Below are 23,064 nucleotides of genomic sequence, written 5' to 3'. Positions count from 1 at the left end.
TTTAACCAAGCTTACTTATGTGAAGTAAAATGTGATGTATCCAAATTCTCCCCTGCAAATGCTGCCCTCCACACAATGCATGAGGCTCAAAAAACATTGCCCATAAAGTACAAAGTGTAAAATATCAGAGTACAGTTTTGAATATTTGGAGATAACTATTTTAAACTTCCCCCCCGCCCCAATACTATAATAAAAATAACATTGTGCTTTTTCAACACAGTCTCTTAAATTCCCCAGATGATCAGGGCAGAAATGGATCCACAACAGCACAGGATTTTTTCCTAAAGAATCTAATCGCACCAGCGTAAAACAAACTGTGAAATGAAGCCTTGCTCCACTGTTTGCAGCCCGAGCTAGCTGAGTAAATACAGTTGCTGGAGTCATCTGACTTAACTGACATTTTATCAATGTACATTAAGAAACTTGACATTTCACATCAATTTCCATTTGGCTTCTTTGGTGCATTATTGTGAAAGATGTCTCTGCCCATGGCAGGGGGGGTGGACTAGATGATCATTAAAGGTCCCTTCGAACCCAAACCATTCTGTGATTATTACAGAAATTTAGTTCCAGTTTTCTCAACTGTTTAGCCTACCCTAAACCCATGAACTATGCTGTATATTAACAAAGCGAGAGAAAAGAGTGAAAGCAATTACATATGACTAATTCATACAGATTATATATTGTATTTATCACTGTCAATGCCTACTTCATCAGACTGCAGGTTTGGCTCAATAACACACTCCAATTAAAGTTCTTTAAATTCCAGAGGCGAATTCCACCACATTACATGCATGGATATCTACTGTAAATATAGACAAAAAAATTTACTATTACCATTTATGAAGTGAACTAAAGAATTTGTGTCCTGGCTTGAATTTTTTATAATCTATCCTGAACCACTAGAGCACCATAAATAGAAGTAAGAATATCCTAACTTGATAGCTTGAACTGTCTTGGGAAGACTAGAAATTATCATTTTAATCCTCTTCATTCCTATTCTTGCAGCTGTCCCCAGTGTTTACAAACCAAATCCATGATCAGTCTCCCAGAATAACTACAGGAAGACTTGGTTTCAATCATTTGCTGCTTTTTCTATATTTCTGTCCTTATGGCGATGCCTCCTAAACAATCTTGATGGCGATTAACCTGAAGATTGCTGTCTACCAATGCTAAGTAATAATTCTTCATCATCTATTTGTCTCATCAGTGATATCACGAGCTTTCTGAGTATGATGGGCCATCACGCCATACACCATGAAATGTGGGGACCCATCTCAAACACACAGAGGGACTGCTGTGTGAAGTCTCAGACAAGCAACACAAGTTTTGCTGAACTGCAGCTGAAGAGCAGCACATGGTACATCAAGGAACTGCCGCTCTATCTTTCCACTTGGTTTTGAGACATACTTCTGAACCAGAAACATCTTCTGCCAGGAAGCAGAAATAAGAAGAGTAGAAAGCTATTACAAAGGGCACTGGCCAACCTGGCAAGAGAATTCCAAAAAATAAAATTTCCAACATTAAAAATTAACCATCCCAAGAAAATTAAATTAATAATAAAAAGAATGATAAGAAATAAAACAGGCCCAAGTTTACCAACACAAGGAAGGAGAAAAAAAAAAAAGGCAATGTCTTGGAATGTTATAAAGGAAAAATCAAGTCTACGTCCGCTCAGATTGTCACACCACCTGCCAGAACAGACTTCTCAAAGTCAGCAAGGCAAGTTGTGCAGCAAAGCATGGCAGGCAAACCCTGGCACTTTTCAGCAGCAGAGTGAATGGGAACGAACATCAACACAAATACTTAGGAAGGGGTACAGTTCTGCACTGCATTGAGGGCAGAGACCTTGCTGCTTGAGGGTTTGTATTGCATACCGTAGCATCCCTTACAATTTCTATTTCACATGCCACATTACAATAAGATTTTGATCTACGAGGCAGCTGTGCTCCTTAGAGAGCTTTACAGATTAAAAGTACACCAGGTTATTCCTATTTCCTACCTATCTGCAGTGTCACAGCACTAGGACAAAGTCCCCACCTTTCAAACACACTGTACTCACTTTCATTACAGATAACGCCAGTCCATCCAGGTGAGCAAACACAGCCACTGTGTTCACTGTTACATCTGCCTCCATTCAGACAGTCCTCACAGCTCAAGCTACAGTCATTGCCAAAAGTGTTATCAAGGCAAACTGAAATGAAAAGAATACAGAAGGCTTAGTGAGCATCCAGACAAAATGCTTGCACAAGCTCTTACCTATAGTTCCAGATGCACAAGCGGAAAAAGAAACCTACACAACATCAACAATCACAACAACAAATCACAACAACACAAAAAGGGTTAATGTTGTTAGCCTTACAGATATCACTGAGTTGTCCCAAAAGATGGTCCCAAATGGAGATTACCAAATTTTCCTCTTCAAATTTTAGAGTCTGAAAGGAAATCTGGGACTTTAGCTGGAATACTCCTTTAAATGCTGTGATTCCCCATCAAAGAGCACTTAAAACTACTTTTAAAGAGCAAATATTTTGCCTTCGTAAGTGAATTTGCACTAATGTTTAATAATATTATATATAATTAAAAGTGTTTCTTGGGAGAGAATCTCTTCTCCTTGCTAGTCTCTCCTTTTTGTTCTTCTGTTGTAGTAGGTGGATGACTTGCTATTAAAGTGTAGTCCAGTGATATTTTTAACAGCATGGTTTGAGTGTTATTCTAGGAAAACAAAGCATAATACACATCAACACTTCCTTTTTTCTTCATGGATATGAAAAAAGGGTTAGTTTATATGGGAAACCTAATATGAAAAAGCATTCCTCCCTCACCTTCCCCACCCTCCTTTTCCCCTTGCACCCAAATACCAGCACACACATGCACATCCTCCTGTTCTCACTTTGGGGGGTCTATTGAGAAAGGCATAGAACATAAATGTTACTCTCTGCTAAAATATCTCAGTGACATTAAGATCCTATCCATGCGGTCAGTTTATTGCCTTCGAGGCTTTATGGCTGTGGCTGGAGGCTTTTTGGAAGGGGATTTTGAACAACACCTGAAAGCGAGCTGGCAGATTATTTCAGCTAACAGTAAGCCAGCAGGCTGGTTGCTTTTCACCAGTAATTTTCTATGTCAGGCCAGATTTCCTCTAGGTCTCAGCACCCAACTGTTCCTTTTCTGAAGCTGAACAAATGGCCAAGCTTTCAGAGACATTCAGAATGCCAGTGCTCCTGCTTGGAACGGGTTATGAATTCATACTTCAGGAGAAGTATTACCATTAAAAACATCATGCTTCTACATTAAAAAGTTATTAAATCTATAGAATATAGTTAATTACTTACACCAGCTTATTGTTTAAAGCTGTATTTTTATAATACAGAGAGCAGCAGAAAAATATGTCTGAAAGTATAAGGAATATATCAACATTTGTGAGGTAAAAGAACTTACTAAACCATTAAAAGCTTAATTCCTCCACCACCTTTTCCTACAAACCCTCACGTGCTGCAAAGCCTCAGCTTTAGAAAAAGTGCAGACGCTCAGCTATGACTGATAATACCCAAAGTTGTGTGGCTAAACATAAATAAAACATGCAAAAACCAGTCAATAAATATTTGATTGTGGTTTCTAGGCCTGATAACTTTGCCTGTGGTTATCTCATTTATCCATTTCCCAATTGGTTATCAGTGTCGTTGAGTCCGGCTGGATGCTATGAGATTTGGGAGGTCTTAACAGTTTTGTTCATAAAAATAAGTTAATTTTTTATTAAAGCCAAGACCAGTTCCTGATTTTTGCCTGTAGGGCACAGTCCTCGGATGAGTAATTAGAGCTCATATAAAAATCACAGGACATACATAACAAAAATAAAAAATCTCATTTCTCCCTGGTGACCCACCAGCATATACTGCACTCATCAGAAAGCAAGCACAGAGTTTCAGCTCATAATACTCTTTAAGTGGTGAAGTTTTCACCTTCAGGTGGAAAAACTGAAGTCATGCAAAGTCCAGGTGGGGTGTAAAGCTGCTTTGCACCCACTCTTGTGACTGTGTGGGCTCATGTGCTCTGTTTACCAGCAGTTGTGCCAAGCCCTTGGCCAGCCTGAGCTCTGAGTGGATGAGTCCATGCTTTTCCCAGAGAACACGCCTGAAGCATCAAAAGGGACCTGAATCTCCAGAGGGTTGTTTTTTCCACAAACAAGAATGCAAATATCTTAAGCAAAAAACCCTCCAATTATTATAAAAGAGCTTGTAAACAGGCACAGATGCCCTCATACCCCCTTTTCCTAGCCCTAGGAGAATGGAAACGTTTCCCAAGGGCCTGTTCTCAGTAGAACAACTTCAGTGGATTTTGTGCATTGCAATGATCCACACAATCCTTTCACCCCTGGGATGAAGAGAATCTCTCTGTCTGTTGCCTCCAGGGCTTTATACAGATGTCCTGTTTTTCCAAGAAACCTCCCATCCCTTGGCTTGCTGTGCTGCTCACTTTTCCCATGCCCCCCCTCCACATTCCTCCCTGCCACATCCAGGCAGCAGCATCTGTGACCGGGGAGCCTCCCTGTTCCCCAAACGTGTCCCATTTGGGATGGGACATGTGGCAATGCCTCCTCCCTGCTGGTGGGGAGGACAGGCAGAAAGCAGGATTAATGCTCATCCCTCCTCTGCTCCCGGCCAGCCAAGCAGCACTCTCACCCCAAATCCTCTATCTAAGACTACTCCCCCAGTTTGCTGTGAGGGCTAAAAGCGACGCTTGTTCACTCACCGACCCTGTGCACCAGGGTGAGCTCTCCTCGTGGGTGTTCATCCTCGTAGAAGGCACCAAGCGTGTAACGAAGGAGCTGGGGGGGACCTCTGAACTGCAGCCCCGGAGCCCCAGCGAACCCCGCTGCCTCCTCCACATCCACCTCTTCTCCACCTAGGGCTGGACACACAGACGTGCCATCAGGACCTGGCCCCGAGTCTTCCTCCCTGACACTTTCCTCTCATTTACATCTTTCTTTCTTTTTTTTTTTTTTTTTATTATGCTGGTAGATTTTCCACCTACACCCCTGTGCAGTCTGCACAGCAGTCACAGCTGATTCATTTTCTCATCTGTATTTAGAAACAGAGTTTCTGCTATCCAAAAAAGAGAAAAGGGTGGGGGAAAAAAAGAAACCTTTCCCTTTCCTTTCTTCTGGAAATAAACTCTGGTCCTGAAGAGTCCAAAAAAAAATTAAATGGAGAGTTTAATTTTCCTCTCTTGAAGTTTGAGATTATTTTTAGTTAATGAAGGTCATTACTCTAGCTCATTTTGGAGATGACAAATATAGAGTGAAGCTGGCTGTCCAATTTATTTTCAGAAAAGCTAAAATCTGAGCCTTAAAATGATGGGAAATCAGTTGGCTTTCTTTTTGGAGTTGGTTATAATATCAAACTCTGTCCAAGGTTTAGCAGGTGCTAAACTTGGTTATAAAATTAAGTTGCTAGGCTAAACTCTGTACTGGTTACACTGGCAGAAATCCAGAATCACACCGCTGACTTTAGTGGAAAACTTGTCTTGGTTCAAAGCAGAATCTGGCTACCTTTTTTTCCACAGGATGTTAAACCTCATCAAGTTGTACAAGAAAACTGTCAAAATAATATTTATTTCTAAAACATGAGGTGTAGGTTTTCAAACATGTCCAGGGGATTTAAGTGTTCATCTCCCATTAATCTTTGGCAAACCCATTACTTGAGGATGAACTTGGGATCCACATGTTGCACGTAGCTCTACCCTGGCCACATTCAGAGATGGCTCAGGTTGGGCTCCCCAGATCCCAGGATCTGTGAAAATTTCAGTGGAATTCATATTTTAAATCAGTGGGAAACATTTTAATGGCTTTGGAAATGTAAAAATAACTTACTGATGCAGGACCGTCTGTTAACACCAAGCCTGTAACCCTCCTTACATGCACATTCGTATGACCCCAGAGAATTAACACAGAAATGGTCGCAGTTGCCATTATCAAGATGACATTCATCCACATCTAGAAAAAACAGATATAAATTCTGATTAGGTGCAAGTACCTGTTCTCTGAGAGTGAACTCTGTGCCTGGCTGCATCTGAAAAATTATTCTGTGCATAAGAAAACCTGATTTTCTCAGTATTTTGGGGCTCTCCATCTCTCACTAATACTAGTTGTATTAAAACATTTCAGGGCAACATGGAATAGCTTATTGCACCTATGTTTTTGTCACAAGTGAAAACAGCTGCCTTAAACTGTTAAGCTCAGTTGATCCTTTGGTTATTTTGAGGGCTCTGCTTTCTTGGAAGTAGTCTTTAACACACATCAATATACAGTGTTCATAGAGAGGAAGAAAAGTTCCTCTCTGCTGGCTTGTCTCCCACAGCCCCGCTTCTCCATGCTGGATGCTGGGTTATTACTGTATTCCAGTCTTACAAAGTGGAAATTATACATTTGTAAAACCTTACTAGCAAAGCTGGCATATAGTCACTGGTTGTCTTATTAGGGAAATGCCCACAAAGCCCTGGGATGAGCTTTGACAGCATTTCTTCTTCCCACTGTTGCACTTAGCTGGACCCACTGGTATGAAAGCACTGACCGTCGCAGGTGCAGCCGTCGGCGTTGGGCTGGAAGCCGGCTTTGCAGGCGCACTCGTAGCCTCCCGCATAGTTGATGCAGAACTGGGAGCAGCAGGACTCTCCGGTCTCGCACTCGTCCAGCTCTGCAAGGAAGAGGCAGCTCGTTCAGCCCTTGGACGCAGTCTGGTCTGCTGTTACGGTTTTGCTCCATTGCTACTGTGCTATTCAGCACGTGCCTTTCTAGGTCCTCCTCTCCCTTCACCCACATGAAACGCTGTCTGAATCCTGACAGCGGTTGTCTTCTACCTTGTCCCACAGCACCCAATACCCTCCATGTCCAGGGACAGCCATCTTTTCTGCAAGTCTTAGCTGCCACGAGGTGATTTACAAAACAGACAACAACTAGGTCTCACCAGCCCAAAAATACCATCTATTTAACGGCAATCTACATTTAACCATTTGGGCTTTTTTATGTTCAATCTTATTCAATGCAAACTACATTGAAACAACGCTCTGATCCAACGCATTTGCTGCACATCAGCAACCTGCTAGGTGCGATTTAGTTTTTGATAACTAATTGCCCATTGTCTTATATTCCCCTGTGTCCATCTGGAAATTGGTATCGTCGACACCGCTGTTCTGGTGATTAGATATGAGAATCGAGCTGTTATCTTTTCACTACAGGCTCTCAGCTGATCTCAGCCCTTGCAGCCTGCTGAGCAGGTCGGTGGCCATTCCAGGGCCACCTTGTCAATGCTGAGTCTGCAAAACGCTTTTGAACGTTACCCAGATGAGCAGCCGCAGATGAGAAAGGTCAGTGTCTCAATTAACCTTGGAAGGAGTACCAACATTATTAGGAAACACCGACAGGAGAAAGAGGAGAAAGAAAATGTAATTAATCAATCGAGGTGAGGAGGTCAGCACGAAAATGATTAATGTGGGTTATTTGAACACGGAGCGCTTTCCAGAAATGTCACAAGGCGAGTTCCTCTGCAGTACGTCAGACGACACCTTGCTCTGGGGTCTTGCAACAGCCCCTTGTCTGTGTAGGAATGCGAAATGTGCATCCAACAAAAAGGAGATTTTTGCTGTTAAGAGCAGCTTTTCATGTCCTCAGCCTTGCCAAACTGTTCCCCTGTGCTCTCACTTCCCAGAGTAACTGCTTCCCTCTGAAATCTCCATCAGCAGGTCACTGAGCAGGGGCACGGGCAGGAGGCTGCTCTGCCTCCTCCAATCTGTGCACAAACAAGACTGTGTAACCCATCCCACCCCTGTGAGGCTCTGGGTCCAAATCTGCCTCCCTGACCTTCTTTTCTTTTCCTTTTTAAGCTCCGGCATCAACTGCCCTTGCAGACCTCAGTGTTTCCCTACTCCCCTGCTCCTTCCTCTCTCCTGCACTTGGCTTTTTTTGTTGCAAGACTCTTGTCTGTAATGCCTCTCACATTCACCAGAGCTCCTGCTCTCTACCTCTCCTCACATCTTACTATACTGCTCTGTGATGCCTGCTCCTTTTTTCCCCCCCTCTTCTTGGCTATTCTTTAAAATTTTAATGGCATAGTGACAGCAAGCCTAAACCAGAATAAGATACAGTTTGCATAGAAAAAGCCTCAAACAAAAAAAAAAAAAAAAAAAAAAATCACATCGTAAAATCATTTAAAACATGAAGGAATTTTTAAGCTCTTCTCTTGAAATAAAAACAAATCTAACTCTATTGCTTTCACTTCCTAAGTGAGACTTCTCACAGCCAGAAATGCAATCTCATCACTGAGCAAATCTGATAGAAATACAGCAACTTTCATAACATAAAGTCGAGTTTGCACATGAAGCACTTCAGAACAGCAGTGCTACTGCTCCCAGCCAGAGCCAACCCTCTTCCCAGCCGCCGACTGAGGAAGGGAAGAAAAAAAATTCAGGCAAGTGATGCTTGGGCTGGACAGATATGGCCACAGCAACTGGAGATGCACCAAAGTGTCATCTTCCATTTGGGAGGCAGAACTCCTTCCCCTTGTTAATTAATAATCCCCGCAAACACGCAGAGCAAGGCAAGCTGGAGCAGTGGCTGAGGAAGCGCCAGAGGACGGTATTAATTAAAACTTGTAGAAGAGGGGAAGGCGATGGGAAGGTATTTACTTGAGTGACAGCTCTCCCGCAGGCTGCCCTTGCAGAGAGACCAACCACCCCTCCTCCCTCCTGCTGCGGAGATGCAGCATTGGCCATGAATTACCTGCACACGTTTTGCCATCAAAATCGAGGCGATAGCCATCATCACAGGAGCAGCGTGGCCCCGCAGTTGTGTGCTCGCAGTGGTGAGAGCAGCCACCATTGCTGTCCTGGCAGCTATCAACAACTTCCATTTCGATGCCTTGTGGAGAAATAAATCAAAAGGATGTTAAAAAGCAAGCATGGGGGAGAGTCACTGGAGAATAAGCCTTCTGTAAAAAAGCATCCATAAGCTGACTGCTGTAGCAGAAAATGTAAACTCAGCTCCCACACACACCCAAGAAGAGCACGTTTTGGAGTCACTGAACTCTGGGTATCTGTCTCCTTGTGTCATAACAGTGGATGCTCTCAACTTTGGTAGTGTGAAGCTGGCTCACTGTTTCAGCAGTCTGCCTGCTACAAGAATGTTACAGGTTTCCTGAGATTTGTGCTCTGTTTGAATGCAATGGCAAGTTCTGCCCTTGCCCCAGAGGAGGAAAGGAACCAGGTGGTCCAGCTCAACCCACACTGCTTGTTTTCCAAAAAGCAGCTTTTAGTTTTGTGTGCGAATGCAAAAGAGTTGCATTCTGAAACATCCACCAAACACAAATGCCTTTAAACTGTCATAGTTTTAAGTCCTGCTGGTGAGCCTGACACCTAACAACAAAGCAAAACAATCAGCAGATTTTGACCCTTGGACATCCTTCAAGGGAGCACGTGGCAGCTCCTCTGCTGAGACTTTGTCCCCCTACAATTAATACTGGGTGGTGGTACGACGCTGTCACCAGCCCCCTTTGCCCTGACAGACCACCCCACCCTCCTGCACTTGGTCGCACTGGACAGTCCTCACAACATTTTGGCCAGGTCCAGTGGAAATGCTCATATAGGAAAGGGAACATCTGGCCACCTCATTCCCACCCAGGTACTTCATTAGATGATTTCTTCAGGATGAAAAGAAACTATAAACTCAGTTATAAAGTTTCTCTTGAAGAATTAACTGGATTGTCTTGTTACAGAGCTATTTAGAGAGGAATCAATTTCCCACACTATGTAGGAGAACTCAGAAACACCCTCCCCTCAAGGAACCACTGTACTTCCAGAAACATCCCATCTCAGCACAGTGGCCATCAGATCTGTTACAGAAGGACGGAATTTCCCCACTGCCATGGTTCATGGACACATCTGTGTCAGTGACTCTGATCCTACCCCTTTCTGTGCCCCCAGATAGCAACCTGCCTGCCAACAAGAAATGCAAGTCTAGCTGGAAGCGGGTATAAATTAGGACAACATATATTGAGGGCTACATCTCATGTATGGTATGATTATTTGCACCAGGGAGAAGAAATCTAGTCTCCTGTCCAGTGTGTTAAACTGGGATTTAGGAAACCAAGCCGATCAAATGCAGAATCTGACTTTAATACATTATCTTCATCATTTACTTTGTCTCAGTTCTTCATCAGTAAAACTGGAATAACAGCTCTTCCCCATGCCACTGGGGAAATGAAAGAATAAACAAAGATTGTAATTTGCTCAAACAGTGGGATAATCCTGATCATAAATATATGCAGGATGTTTTTATTTTTATTGTTTGCTCTGTAATATTGTACATAAGGCACAGAGAATCACCATCCCCTGAGATTTGCTGAACATCAAGAAAAAATATTATCAGAAAATCACAATGAAATTTAAGTGGTCTAAACCACCTTTTTATCCCCATAACAGATCATTTTGTGTCTACATATTAATTGCATTTCCTCTCCCATTGCACTACTCACAGTTCCCCATCACCTATGAAATAATTCTCCAGGATGTCTCTCACATAATTGTTTTTTGTTTTTAATGTATGTTAATGATTTGAAACTGATTTTCATCTTTATTAAGTATTTCTTACACACACACATTCTTAAAGAAAGCATTCATTCTCTGGCATGAAGCACATTTTCCTAAGGAAATTCTGCTGAAAGTTCTTGCACAGTATTATTAGATTGAATGATCTTTGCCCACCTCTTCGCTAAAACAGGTCATGCCTTTGTGTGCATTCCAGTGAGCTTACGTTAGGTCCATAATAACACCAACTCTTCCACATCACCTCCTTTATTAATCTAAATCTGCCCTCAAGGACAGCCCAGGGATCACTGATCAACTAACCACGCTGGGAGTCAGTCCCCTTCTCAAGAAAAGTAACGTTGATTAAGAAACCCTGCTGGCAAGAAGTACGTGAAGAAAGACAACAGGGCTTAGCATCGTTTCAGTTTGGGAAATTTTAGTTGCTCAAGTATTTTTTTCATCCCAAATCTTGCTTTTTTCCTTTTCTTTTTTTTTTTTTTAAGTATCTACTTAACAGTGTCAATAATCTCAGGAGAAACATGAGTAAATTTAGAAAGATAAAGACAAGAGCAGAACATGACATTGGTTTTCTTTAGCATCAGATCCAGCAGATAAAAAGATTGGGAAGAGGAGGGCAGGAATTAATACATTTCATAGAATAGCAATATTTTGGTCACTCTGGAATAGAATTCACCAGACTCTGAAGATAAACCATCAGGGCTATTTGCTCTTTGAAATGCAATAATTAACGTCTGAACAGAGGCTTAGGAACGTATCAAACTGCAAAACCAGCAGTAGCAGAAGATGAAGAAAATAGTATTAAGCTTGAGCTTTTGCATACATTTATTTTGCTGGAAGTGCTAATCCAACTGAATTAAAAATGAAGCATAGCAGTTTGCAGATAAGATAGGCTGAAATGCGTAGCTGTAAAAGTGTCACTTACGGTAGCACTGCTTTCCATCAGCCCCCAGCTCGAAGCCAGGATTACAGACACAGGTGAAGGATCCCAGAGTGTTCACACAACGATGAGCACACCTGGCTCTCCCTTCTGCACACTCATCAATGTCTACGAAGCAGAGAGAAAGGCAGAGACATTCATTTGGATATTAAAACAAAAAATAATACTGCTTGACACACACACGGCTGTATTTCCAACTGTCCACTGAAAAGAGCATCTTGATGTTAGTGTACAAATTATAGCATCTGAGGAATCCAGGAATGCTGAAACCACAGCATTATTCTCCAGAATAATCTTTTTTTTCTAAACACTGCTGGCCTTGAACCTCTCAATGTGAGTATTTACAATATCAAACATTATATTCACAACATCAGTCAAAGTAGTTTGTTTATTATTCCTGTAACAAGAGCAGTGGCAAAAGAAAACACATGAAGAACTCAGAAAAAAGTCCTACCTCCCAGTACCCTAGAATTACTACCAGGTCCTCGGTGCCATTATATTTAAATTAATGGAGCTGGAAATAGCAGATTATTTTCTGAATGTCAAATGATTTGGATTAAGTGGTGTCTGAGTTTCAGCAGCTACAGTGGAGACAGATCTTCTCTGTCACATCCCTGAATCCTGTAGCTTCTACAGAAGTCCAGCAGGGAGGCACCTACTTTAATCAGAGGAGTTTCACCCCACCTCTAAGAAAAGAAAAAGGGTGAAGAGCTGTAGGTGGGGAGACTGTTCTTCATCCAGTCCTCTGCCAAGCAGTCTGTTCCTTAGCTTCACACTCGCTAGTCTGTACTTTGGAGTTAAATGTCACCAAAGGCATCCATCTTCCTAAAAACTTAGTGGAAGAGCATGAAAATATTATTAAGGAATAACATTTGGGGAAAAAACAACAACAAAAGCTTACACCAAAATACTGCTGGTGTTGAGCACAGCTGCAGAAAACACCAGCCTCCTTGCAAAGACTGTCATTATCTTACACATGGCAAACCCCTAACTGACCTCCTGCTCCCTCTCTTGTTCTGACATTTCACTTGCAAAATACAGATTATTCATCACAATGATCCTGGGTCAGTCTCTCACACACAGGAGAGAAGAGTCTGGTGTGCAGCCCCTCACCTTCTACCACAGCAAACCACTTTCTAACGGGTTCTTTTTCCTCTATATGTGCTGTAACCACTGCTGTACTCATGGCCCCTTCTACTTGAATACAAGTAGCTTTACAAATGCAATCAGCCTACTTGCAAAAAGAGGCCGCAGGCAGTGCAAACACCACACACTGACTCATGAAAATTTCAGGATAAATGACAGCTTCTCTGAAGCAGCAATGTGAGTAGCTGCTGTTTAGAATAAAATGGGTTATTTCTCCTTTTTCTGTAATTAATTGTCACTTTGCAAGTAGAATATGTTGGCAAACTCTCTAAATGTTCTTTTTTTGGCTTTTTCAAATAGAAGAAGAAAAAGTTGGAAAACTGAAGCACGGCCACCATCCTACACATGTTTTTTCCGATCTTGTAAATACAGCTAATAGCTAAAGTATGACATTTTAGTTGCCCTCTGTTTCCTTCTAGCTTAGTTTCTAAAGAGTCAAATACCAGCTTGAATTTTGCAAAAGATATCAAATAATTTCCAGGAGAAAAAACAATAATTGTATATCCATGGTAAGACATGATGCTTAATGATTCAAAAGATTGTTGCCATGAGATTGGGAAGAAAATTTGTGCCAATATATAACATTGCAAGTTACCTAGTGCTGTAGTTTACACATAAATTAACAGAATTCTCAACATGTATCCAAGATAAAACAAGTAGCATGCTGACCCTAGTATTAAACCCACTGCTGTTTCCATCTATGAATCATCAGTGAAGTTTCTACACTACTTAAAAATACTTTGCTTGTTCAGTAACGTTACTCATGAGCAATCCCAGTAAGAGAGGGGGAATCACTGAGGTGTGCAATGCTACTTGCCGAAGGGCTTACAGGCAACTGAGTAAAATACTCGGGGTAGAAAGTAAGTATTTTGCGAAGCACTCAGCACACTCTATACATAAGACAACAATTTAAACATTGGCAAAATTTTGGCCAAGTTTTCAAAAGGAGTTTAAAATTAGTGTTTGATTACGTACCCCGATGCTGACAAGGCTGTTAAAAATCTGTGCACCATGAAGTCCACAAGTGCTTTCTACTTCATAAAACTATCTAGCATCCAAGCATCATATTGAAAGAGAAAAGCAGCCATTTTGATCTCTAATTCCCCCCACATTTTGGGTCAGAAATGCTTTAGATCCTTTTGAAAATCCCAGACTAAATACAAGACTTTGGAATTTAACTTTTTGAGCTCCTCTCTTTGGAAATCTTACACTTCATGATTTCTTCCTTCACAGTAGTTTCTCTATTAATATGGAAACAGTTCTCCAGCTAAAAAGCCCTTTGAATTCCAAATAGGTTTTCAGTGACCTGGTTCAGAGTGTTACTTGAACCAGTTTTCCAGGAGCTGTATCTGGGGCATTATTTTAAAGGGACCCTACAAAAATAACACTCCAGCATCTACAAATCCAGTTGCTAGAAAGCATGATTTAAGAGATCACAGAGTAATTGCCATTATTGGCTGAAATAAATATTACAGAGAGAAATGTTGTTTCAAAATGCATACATATATTTGTATAAAATATTCCTTTCCATTCAAAGCTCAGTAAGCCAGAGTGTTGATTAATATCTTTCTTCCCAGCAAATAGTCCATAGTTTCTTACCTAAACAGGACTTTCTGTCTGCAGAAAGATAATGCCCTGGATGACACCTGCATTTAGCAATTCCTCTCTCATTTTGACAGATTTGTGAGCATCCTTCATTTCCACTTGTGCAGGGGTCTATCACTGAAACCAATTAGAGTAGACTGTCAACTTAAAGGTCACGTTTTTGCCTGAAAATGATCTTACCTGCCATAATTACAACTAACAATGAAGATTACTATAGCTGTAAGAGATTAGACTGGAAAAAAAAAATGGATAGAATTTGGTGTATAGTAAAGCTGTTGTTTTTCTCTATGCTGTTTTCTCTGTTGCTGTATGGCTATGATGCTTTAAACAGCGGGAAGCTGGGCTCTTGGAAGTAGGACAAGAAAAGTACATTTTATTCTTATTTTACTGTAACTGAGCAGATTTCAAGAGCTGCTCTAAACAATAGCAATTAGCACTCCAATATGCGTGAACCCATAAACACATACAACGGTGGAGTTCACCATGGAACAATGTGTATTTAAGAGTCTCTGGAGGAAATAAATGCTGAAGAGCCCCAGAAGACCTCCTTCAGTCTAAAAACATATGCCATTCATGTTGTACATCAAGATTTTTTTATTTTCATGAACAATAACATACCATTTCAAGGATAAGCCACGCTAAATGGAAAGTACTTAGAAAGACTATTTATAAAGTGTCTGCAGAAGTCTCCACCTCAAAGATTTCACTGTGTTTTATGGGTTTATTTCTGGAACACTTACCTGCTGGAAGTATAATGATGTATTTGCCCAAATAAAGACTTTGCACACGTCAAAGTAGACCTACTGGGACTGTTTGGAAAGGTCTGATTCAGGTTAAGAGATAGAGTTTTCATACCAAAATCTGATATCCTGTACAAGGTTGAGGTTTCAGTTCAGAGTACTAGTTACACCATCATGCTGGTGAATAACATTACATAGGTAAACTTGGTGGACACCTTTGAAACTGTGTCCTCTAGAGTTCTGCTTAGTTCTACTTTTTAAAACTTAAGCCTATTTCCTTACAATTCAAGCTCTAATTCAGCTTTAGCATTTTATTAATTATTCTCCAGTTTGAGACATACAACCTGTACTCCTCACTCGCCTTCAGCCCAACATCTCCTTCACTGGCCACCTCAAGCTCTCTACAAGCCAACTTCTACCAGGGAAGCAGGAAGAAAGTCAAGATCAGTTCAAGAGCACTAGCACTGGCACTAGAGTTAGGGTTTCAGTAACCCTGGGGAAGGGTTGAGGGTGTTTTCCTCTAGATCTTGCTGCTTTGCTCTTCCAGTGGCTAACTGCACACATATATATAGCTATGCAGGAGAAGGGAGTAGGAGAGAAAGACCTCTATTTCCTATAGATACAATTAAATACGGGGTGTTGTACTGGGTTTGTGCGGCAAGGTTTTGGTACCGGGAGGGCTACAGGGGTGGCTTCTGTGAGAAGCTGCCAGAAGCTTCCCCATGTCCGATGGGGCCAATGCCAGCCGGCTCCAAGATGGACCCACCCCTGGCCAAGGCCGAGCCCATCAGCGACAGTGGTAGCGCCTCTGGGATAAGGTGTTTAAGAAGGGGGAAAAAAACCTGCACAACAGAAAACATCAGCCATAGAGAGAAGTGAGAACATGTGAGAGCAACAACTCTGCAGCCACCAAGGCCAGAGAAGAAGGGGGGCAGGAGGTGCTCCAGGCCCGGAGCAGAGATTCCCCTGCAGCCCGCGGTGCAGCCCATGGTGAGGCAGCTGTGCTCTGCACCCAGGGAGGCCCATGGGGGAGCAGAGACCCACCTGCAGCCCGGGGAGGACCCCACGCCAGAACAGGGGGATGTGCCCGAAGGAGACTGGGACCCTGTGGGTAGCCCACATTGGAGCAGGCTCCTGGAAGGACTTGTGGCCTGTAGAGAGAGGAGCCCGTGCTGGAGCGGGTTTGCTGGCAGCACTTGTGACCCCGTGGGGGACCCATACTGGAGCAGCCTGTTCCTGAAGGGCTGCACCCCGTGGGAGGGACCCACACTGGAGAAGCTCGTGAAGAGCTGCAGCTTGTGGGAAGGACTCACATTGGAGAAGTTCATGGAGAACTGTCTCCCGTGGGAGGGACCCCAGGCTGGAGCAGGGGAAGAGTGTGAGGAGTCCTGCCCTGAGGAGGAAGGAGCAGCAGAGACAACGGGTGATGAACTGACCACAACCCCCATTCCCTGCCCCCCTGCGCCACTGGCAGGGGAGTGAGAGAAATGGGGAGTGAAGTTGAGCCCAGGAATAAGAGAGGGGTGGGGGGAAGGTGCTTTGAAGATTTGGTTTTATTCTCATTATCCTACTCTGATTTGATTGGTAATAAATTAAAATGATTTCCCCAAGTTGAGTCTGTTTTGCCCATGACAGTAATTCGTGAGTGGTCTCCCTCTGACCTTATCTCAACCCATGAGCCTTTTGCTATATCTTCTTCACCCTGCCCAACTGAGGAGGGGAGTGATTGAGCAGCCTTTGTGGGCACCAGGTATCCAACCACGGTCAACCCACCACAGATAGGTTTTTTAATTTCCTCCAATTTTCACTTTTCTGTGTAGTCAGTGGCATTTTGTGACACCATTTGGCAAAGAAGGATGTTGCCCCAGAACACCTTCAGATTCCCTTATTTCATCTCCTGCCATCTCAAGAACATAACCATTCAAGTCTTCAGGCTGAGAGTCTGACTTGACAGTATTAAAAAAAAACAAAATCACTGTTAAGGATGTAGAACTGAAATTTTCTGTTGGACTCTCAACACGATAGGTTGCAAATAGGTTTCCAAGGGACAGCAGCACTTCATCCTACGTGACACTTTCAAGGCTGACAACTTGGCTCTGCATTTTGACAATTTGCGGTCTACAAAGGATTTAGCTTCAAGCAAGAACTTGTTCCTTGCTGATATGAAATACTGAGTTATTTGGTGATTCTTTTTCTATTTGGTTAAATTAAATGAAATCACTATCAAACAGCATGTGTTAAACCTGCATATTATAAAGGCTTTTGGAGCATCTAAAGCTTTAATTTGAGAATGATTACAGCATAGAGCAGAACTGGTAATACTCTGTGACATGACAACAAGCAAACAACAAATTATAGGGTAGATGTTAGTAAAACATAGTAATTTGAATAAAGATAGCAGCCTTGCAAATCCTTAGACAAGATAAGTTTGTAAAGGAAAGATCTTCAGGACATAAGGCAACCACTGATTGACTTGTTTTCCACTGACATATCTGTTCCTTCCTGTTACAGTCAGGTTTCAGGAAAAGCTAAAAATAACTCATTAGTGTTTTTTTTTTTTTCCTACACACTTGGCTCTTATTGTTTGACTTAATAACTTTAGTAAATAACAGACTCCATCCCATGAAGCTCTATTCCAAGTTGTTAAATACTATGGCAAAAAATTGACTTGAACTATTTCATTTTCTAGATGTCCCAGGACACCCAGGAACCTCATCTGAAAAAGTCACGGTGATGCATTTATCTGGGATGGCAGCAATGTTCTTGGTGAAGTGTCAGTATGGGCTTTACATGGGCTGTGGACCTTCCAGACCTTCACTGCAAGGCTGTAAAGAGTAGGGTCTCCCCTCCTATCTGCCATGACCTCTAGAGCACCTAAAGAAAGAGAACTGGGCCTTATCAAGTTAATTTTCTTGCTCATGGCTACCATGCCTTTACACTGGAAAAAATATAAAGTGGTAAAGAGTAAAATTTCCTTCTCATGGCAGGGAAAGTTAGGGCTGGAAACAGCATTGACTTATAGAAGGAGAACTCGAAGTGGCTTGAGAAAGATATTTGTTCTTGCCACCCCTGAATAACCCAATGGGGAATTCACTCTAGCACATATCCTGTATAGCCCATCCTCTTAAACAAGTATCACAGCCACTGCTGACCACATCCACACATCTCATCCGCGGAACAGCTATCTCACCACTTCATCTGATGCCACAACACTCCATTAACATCCATTTGCCTTCATGCTGAAGGCTGTACCACACTGCTAGGTTTGGGTGTTTCTGTGCAGCCTTTCAGGGCTCTGCAATGCATTAGCTCCCAAGGAGTCAGCGAGGATGATTCCACACCTGCAACACAGCTACTCCTGCTGTAGTAAATACCCTCATGATGCTATAGTTTCTCTGTCCAAACTAGAGCTACAGCAGCCATCCTTCCTGGTTGGAAATTAAAAGCAGTCAGGCTCACCTCCTCCCACCTTTTCTACTTAAAACACCTCTAATTGCTAACCCAAATGTATTCATGACCACTTTATGTTCATTTGTTCCTGTAAAAATCTTGTCCATCAGCTTAACTAGCTCTTTTCTCTCCCAGGCGTTTATTTGCTAAGGTATTTATGGGAGACAAGCATCCTATTCGGTCTTCATTTTGCCAGCTCAGCTCCCCTTGCAAGACAGATTCTCCTTCCTCTGACCACAGCTGTCTTGCTGGGGGGGTTGCGCTGCTATATGTTGATTTACACCACCCTAAACACAGGTCACCAGACATACATGTGAACTCCTGATAAGGTCTCACCTGCAGACAAAGCTGACCTTGCCCCTTCTCCACTGTTCAGTAATTACTGGTTGGTGACAAACTGCTGCCTTTGGTGGGTGGCTGACCCTCATCAGCCCCACGATGCGAGGTAGTCAATGGCCACAGCTGACTGTGTGGTGGAAAAACCTCACCAATTAGGGGACTGAGCCTGCCCATTTTGCTGCTGAGCTGAACCAGTTGCTGGCAACTGAGATAGAGCACAAAGTGGCACATGGAGGTTTGAACTGCTCTGTGACCACCCAAGGGACAAGTCCCACCCGACCAGGCATTGCCACACTCAGACCCTGGTGATCCAACCTCTATTGCACCACAAAACCATAAAAACACCAAAAAGTTTTATGCAGGGGTCCTCACACCCAGCTGGCTTGACCAAGGACATCTCAAGTGCCAGAGGCAGCGGAAGAGCCACGAGAGGTTTGGGAACAGGCTGGAGAACAGCAGAGGAAGGTCTCTGATGTCCTGTCCCCGCTAACGCTCTCCTTTTCTGACTCTTTCTGACAATATCAGGGACAAAACGTGGCCACCCCATGAGAGCTGGAGGAGAGGCAAGTTGGCTGCGGGTGCTTGCTGAAGTACAGCACGTGAGTCTCTGCGGAGGGCAGGACTCGAAGAGGCCAAAAGCGAAGGCCAAGCACTCGTCGCACACAGCATGAGTTGGAAGCAAACTGAACAGCAGGATTTACTTACACTTTATACACAGCATATAAAATCTCCGAGCAGAAGAGGAGCCATATGGAAACGGTTTTGTGACAGGAATTTTAGCGCAATAAATCCATAAATTTGGCCCTATCTGTCTCTGGCATATTCAAGGGTACCATGTGTGTGCGCTTGTGTTGGGGAAGGGGGGGTTTGCCTTAAAAACTGATGAATATGTTAAGCTATATGAGAAAAAAAAAAACAACAATCAAATCCAAAGGTAGCAATTCTATTCTGCTTGTGAGAGTGTTTGCTTAGAAACCTGAAGGGGAGGATGAATGAATCAGACTGCGATTAGAAGCAACATAAGCCAAAAGCAGATAAAGAAAAGGCTTTATGTAGAATAAAATGTGGCATACAGGCCAAGTCTATATAGAACTTGATGAGTAATAAAGTGTTAGAATTAAACCATGATTAAGTTCCTAACCTATGCCATCATCATCAGTGTGCAACAAACAGCCAGAGGTCTATGAGGCCAAAATCTTGTTCGAAGTTGTGAACCAGCGTGAACTTCACACCTCAAACATGAGTCATTTTAATCCTTTTAATAAGTGAATCCTAAAGCTGCTTTTGGCAACCAGGGTGAAATACAAATGAATACAGTGACCCAAAGCACTATTCTGGGGTAATTTAAATTGCCTTTAATGTGTGTCTCCAGGCAGGTAGTGCAGGACTCACCTTCACAGGATTTGCCATCCCTTTTCAGCTGGTAGCCCAACTGGCACTGGCACTTGTAGTGGTCTTCACTGAGCTGAACACACTCCTGCTCACAGCCCCCCTTGTTAACACTGCAGGAATTGATGGCTGGAGCCAAGGAAACATTGAAGGAATGAATGTCAGCAATTCAAGAAACTTATTTCCTATTTTAAATCCATAAATGACAGTAAAAATATGCAAAGCTCGCTGAACAGCTTTCATAAATGCACTTGTCCCCATCCCCTGCATGATTACTCTCCCTTGCATTTATGGTGCTTGTTTGACACAGCGACCCACGTCAGCAAAAGCCCATGATTCCAGTGAGAGGCAGGTGAGATCTAAGAACTGTAATACTGACTGAAGTACAGTCACCCTTTGATCTGACAGCAGCAAAGCACTCAAGAATCCACTGAGGTAACAAGGAAAAAAAAAAGAGCAGCCCTACTGGCACTTGCCCATTTGTTTTTTTGGTTTTTTGTTTTTTTTTTTTTTTCTGTCCCTGCTATGATTGATTAAAAAAATAATAATAATTGTCTTTCAGGCTGATTTTCTCAGCCTCATGCATAGGAAGCTGCAAATGACAGGAGTCACAAGCTCCACAGGACAGACTTACCAGTAAACCACAAGGAACAAGAGGCTCTTTAATACATCTCTAAAAAGACTTATCTTACCCAGAGAAATTAATATTCTTTTTTATTCAACATATACCCCTGGCCTCTGGAGAAACATTTCTCCTCCTGCCAAAATACATTAACACACACCCACACCTATTCGCACACTGCATATAAAAATAAGATAGATAGTTTGAACCTGTTATTGTGCTATATGTATGTAAGTGTGAGCATGTGCATGACTGCATCTATATATATGTTAACAGCAGGGATGTACTATGTTCTCCATGAGTAGTTGGGAAGCATATTTGGTCCTCCATGGAAGGCATGTAACTCTGGACCAAATGAAGTCATCAAAGAGCTTAGATATTTATTTCAGGAATATTCATATTAATTCATTTATCTGTAAGAGGCATTAAAACATTAGCCACAAAAGTTGCTGTAGGATACATGTCACCCTATGCTAACAATTAGCAAATACTTTGTGCAGTTAAGTATGTGTTAAAAAGACAAAAAGAAAAGGAAATTTTTACATTATCATGGATGCATACACAGCAGCAGCCAGGAGACACCTCGCTGCACACTGGACCTGACCCGGGCTTCTGATCTCCACCTGCGTCTGCAAACCTCCTGCCTGCTTGCAATGTAACTTGAAAGCAGCTTGAGGTCTACACAGGAGACAGCAGACCTGATACACTCAAAGCTTCCTGCTTGCTGCACATTTGTATCCAAAGACCTGTTTTTCAGCAAGAATATTCAAATAAGATGAAAATATTTCAGAAGATGAAAAACGCCTTAGATCGGCTCCAAGTGACAGAATATACATCTCGATTTTTAAAAGTGTCATTTTCTCCCTCCTTTTCTGGGCATGAGCCAATTTGGATGTAAGGGGAGATAAGAAGCAACCTGCCACACCGAGAATTTTGGAGGTTTCGAAGCCAGAAGGGGCTGGGCGTGAACTCCTGTGCCGAGAGCTTGCACCAGCGGGGCCGTGCAGCTTGGCCTGGCATGGGGCTATGCCAGCGGCTGGGAGCGAGGGATTACTCCGGAGCAGCCACGGCCAGGTTTGTCACGCCGGCTGCCATGGCATCGCGCGGGCTACATGAGAGGAGGTGCCAGACTGAAGGAGAAGAGCCGCCAGGGAAGGAACAGGATGAATTGTGCTTGTGTGTGCTGCCAGGCGCCGGCAACGCATCTTTCATCAGAAAAAGGGAGAGACTTGACATGTCATGACTCTAATTCTACCTCTTGTAAAGGGGCTTGCGGCTGGAGGGCTGAGAATGTGCACAGGGTTCATGCAGAAATACAGCATGCCCTCTACTTCCAGAGATGTATTCTTGAAGTCTGGTAGAAAACCAGGCCCACTGCAGAGTCCTGGCAGGCACAGCGGTACCGGCCCAGCCCCGGCAATTTGCCTGCCAATGCTGAGCAAGGGAGGCAGCATCACAGCAAGGGGGACGTCGGCAGCAGGCATCATGTAGGAAAGACAAGGATCTGCCAACGGTTGAGAAAGATACATTTCTCAACTCATTACTTTTGATAAGAATGGTCATATTTATACAAAAAACCTAAGGGTGAAGCCATAGTTAGATGTATACATAGCAACCATGGGGTTAGAACATGCAGTCTCTTCAAACCTGTTTTCCATCACCTTAAATCCAACCTTATCAATGATGAAATGTAACTTCAGACATACTGTGCCTTTACTTATGTGGAAAAACATAGATTATAGATTTATAGAGATATTTTCTTTGTTACTTCCTCTATTAAGAGATTTAGTGTGTGAAAGTCTCCATAAAAACCTGCATCTCAACAGCTTTTCTACATAAGGTGGACATCAAAGATAACAGCTGGCACAAAAGATGAATTGAGCTCTATAGACTGTGCTCTGGTTTCACTTCCAGGAGTTCAAACAAGAATAAATCTCAGTGAAGACCATGAATTTACATCAGTCCAAAAACACAGCCCAATACTACAATAAACACATTCTCTGTCTGAGTTTCTGCTTTCCAAACACCAGCCAGTTAAACTTTAATGAAGTTAAATTCGTTACATTAACATAATCAAGGCATTAAAAACAAAACAAAAAAAAATGGACATTGTTACCTTTGGTTATTCTAATTACCTAATTTGGAGTGAATGTTCAGTCTGGCACATATATCTAAAAATGAATTCAATATTGAGCAAAATTTGTGGGACCAAAAAGCTAAGAAAGAAAAGGAGCATT

The 23,064-nt window shown here is 42.6% G+C and overlaps 1 protein-coding gene across 1 annotated transcript in view; it reads right to left on the bottom strand.

The window, feature by feature from the left end:
- LOC141947218 (uncharacterized) overlaps positions 1-23,064 on the bottom strand; it is a 200,788-nt gene that overhangs the window by 41,873 nt on the left and 135,851 nt on the right. Inside the window, exons 7-14 of the mRNA XM_074878162.1 lie at positions 20,209-20,334; positions 14,282-14,404; positions 11,522-11,644; positions 8,777-8,914; positions 6,573-6,695; positions 5,873-5,995; positions 4,753-4,905; positions 2,063-2,194 (exon numbers count right to left, since the gene is read on the bottom strand). Coding sequence (XP_074734263.1) covers positions 2,063-2,194; positions 4,753-4,905; positions 5,873-5,995; positions 6,573-6,695; positions 8,777-8,914; positions 11,522-11,644; positions 14,282-14,404; positions 20,209-20,334 — 1,041 coding nt within the window. The remainder of the gene's footprint in view (positions 1-2,062; positions 2,195-4,752; positions 4,906-5,872; positions 5,996-6,572; positions 6,696-8,776; positions 8,915-11,521; positions 11,645-14,281; positions 14,405-20,208; positions 20,335-23,064) is intronic.

The sequence above is a fragment of the Strix uralensis genome, chromosome 9 (genome assembly GCF_047716275.1).
Source record: "Strix uralensis isolate ZFMK-TIS-50842 chromosome 9, bStrUra1, whole genome shotgun sequence".
In the NCBI taxonomy this organism is placed as follows: Eukaryota; Metazoa; Chordata; class Aves; order Strigiformes; family Strigidae; genus Strix; species Strix uralensis.
Note: the sequence above shows the minus strand (reverse complement) of the source record. Positions and strands in the feature narration are given on the sequence as shown.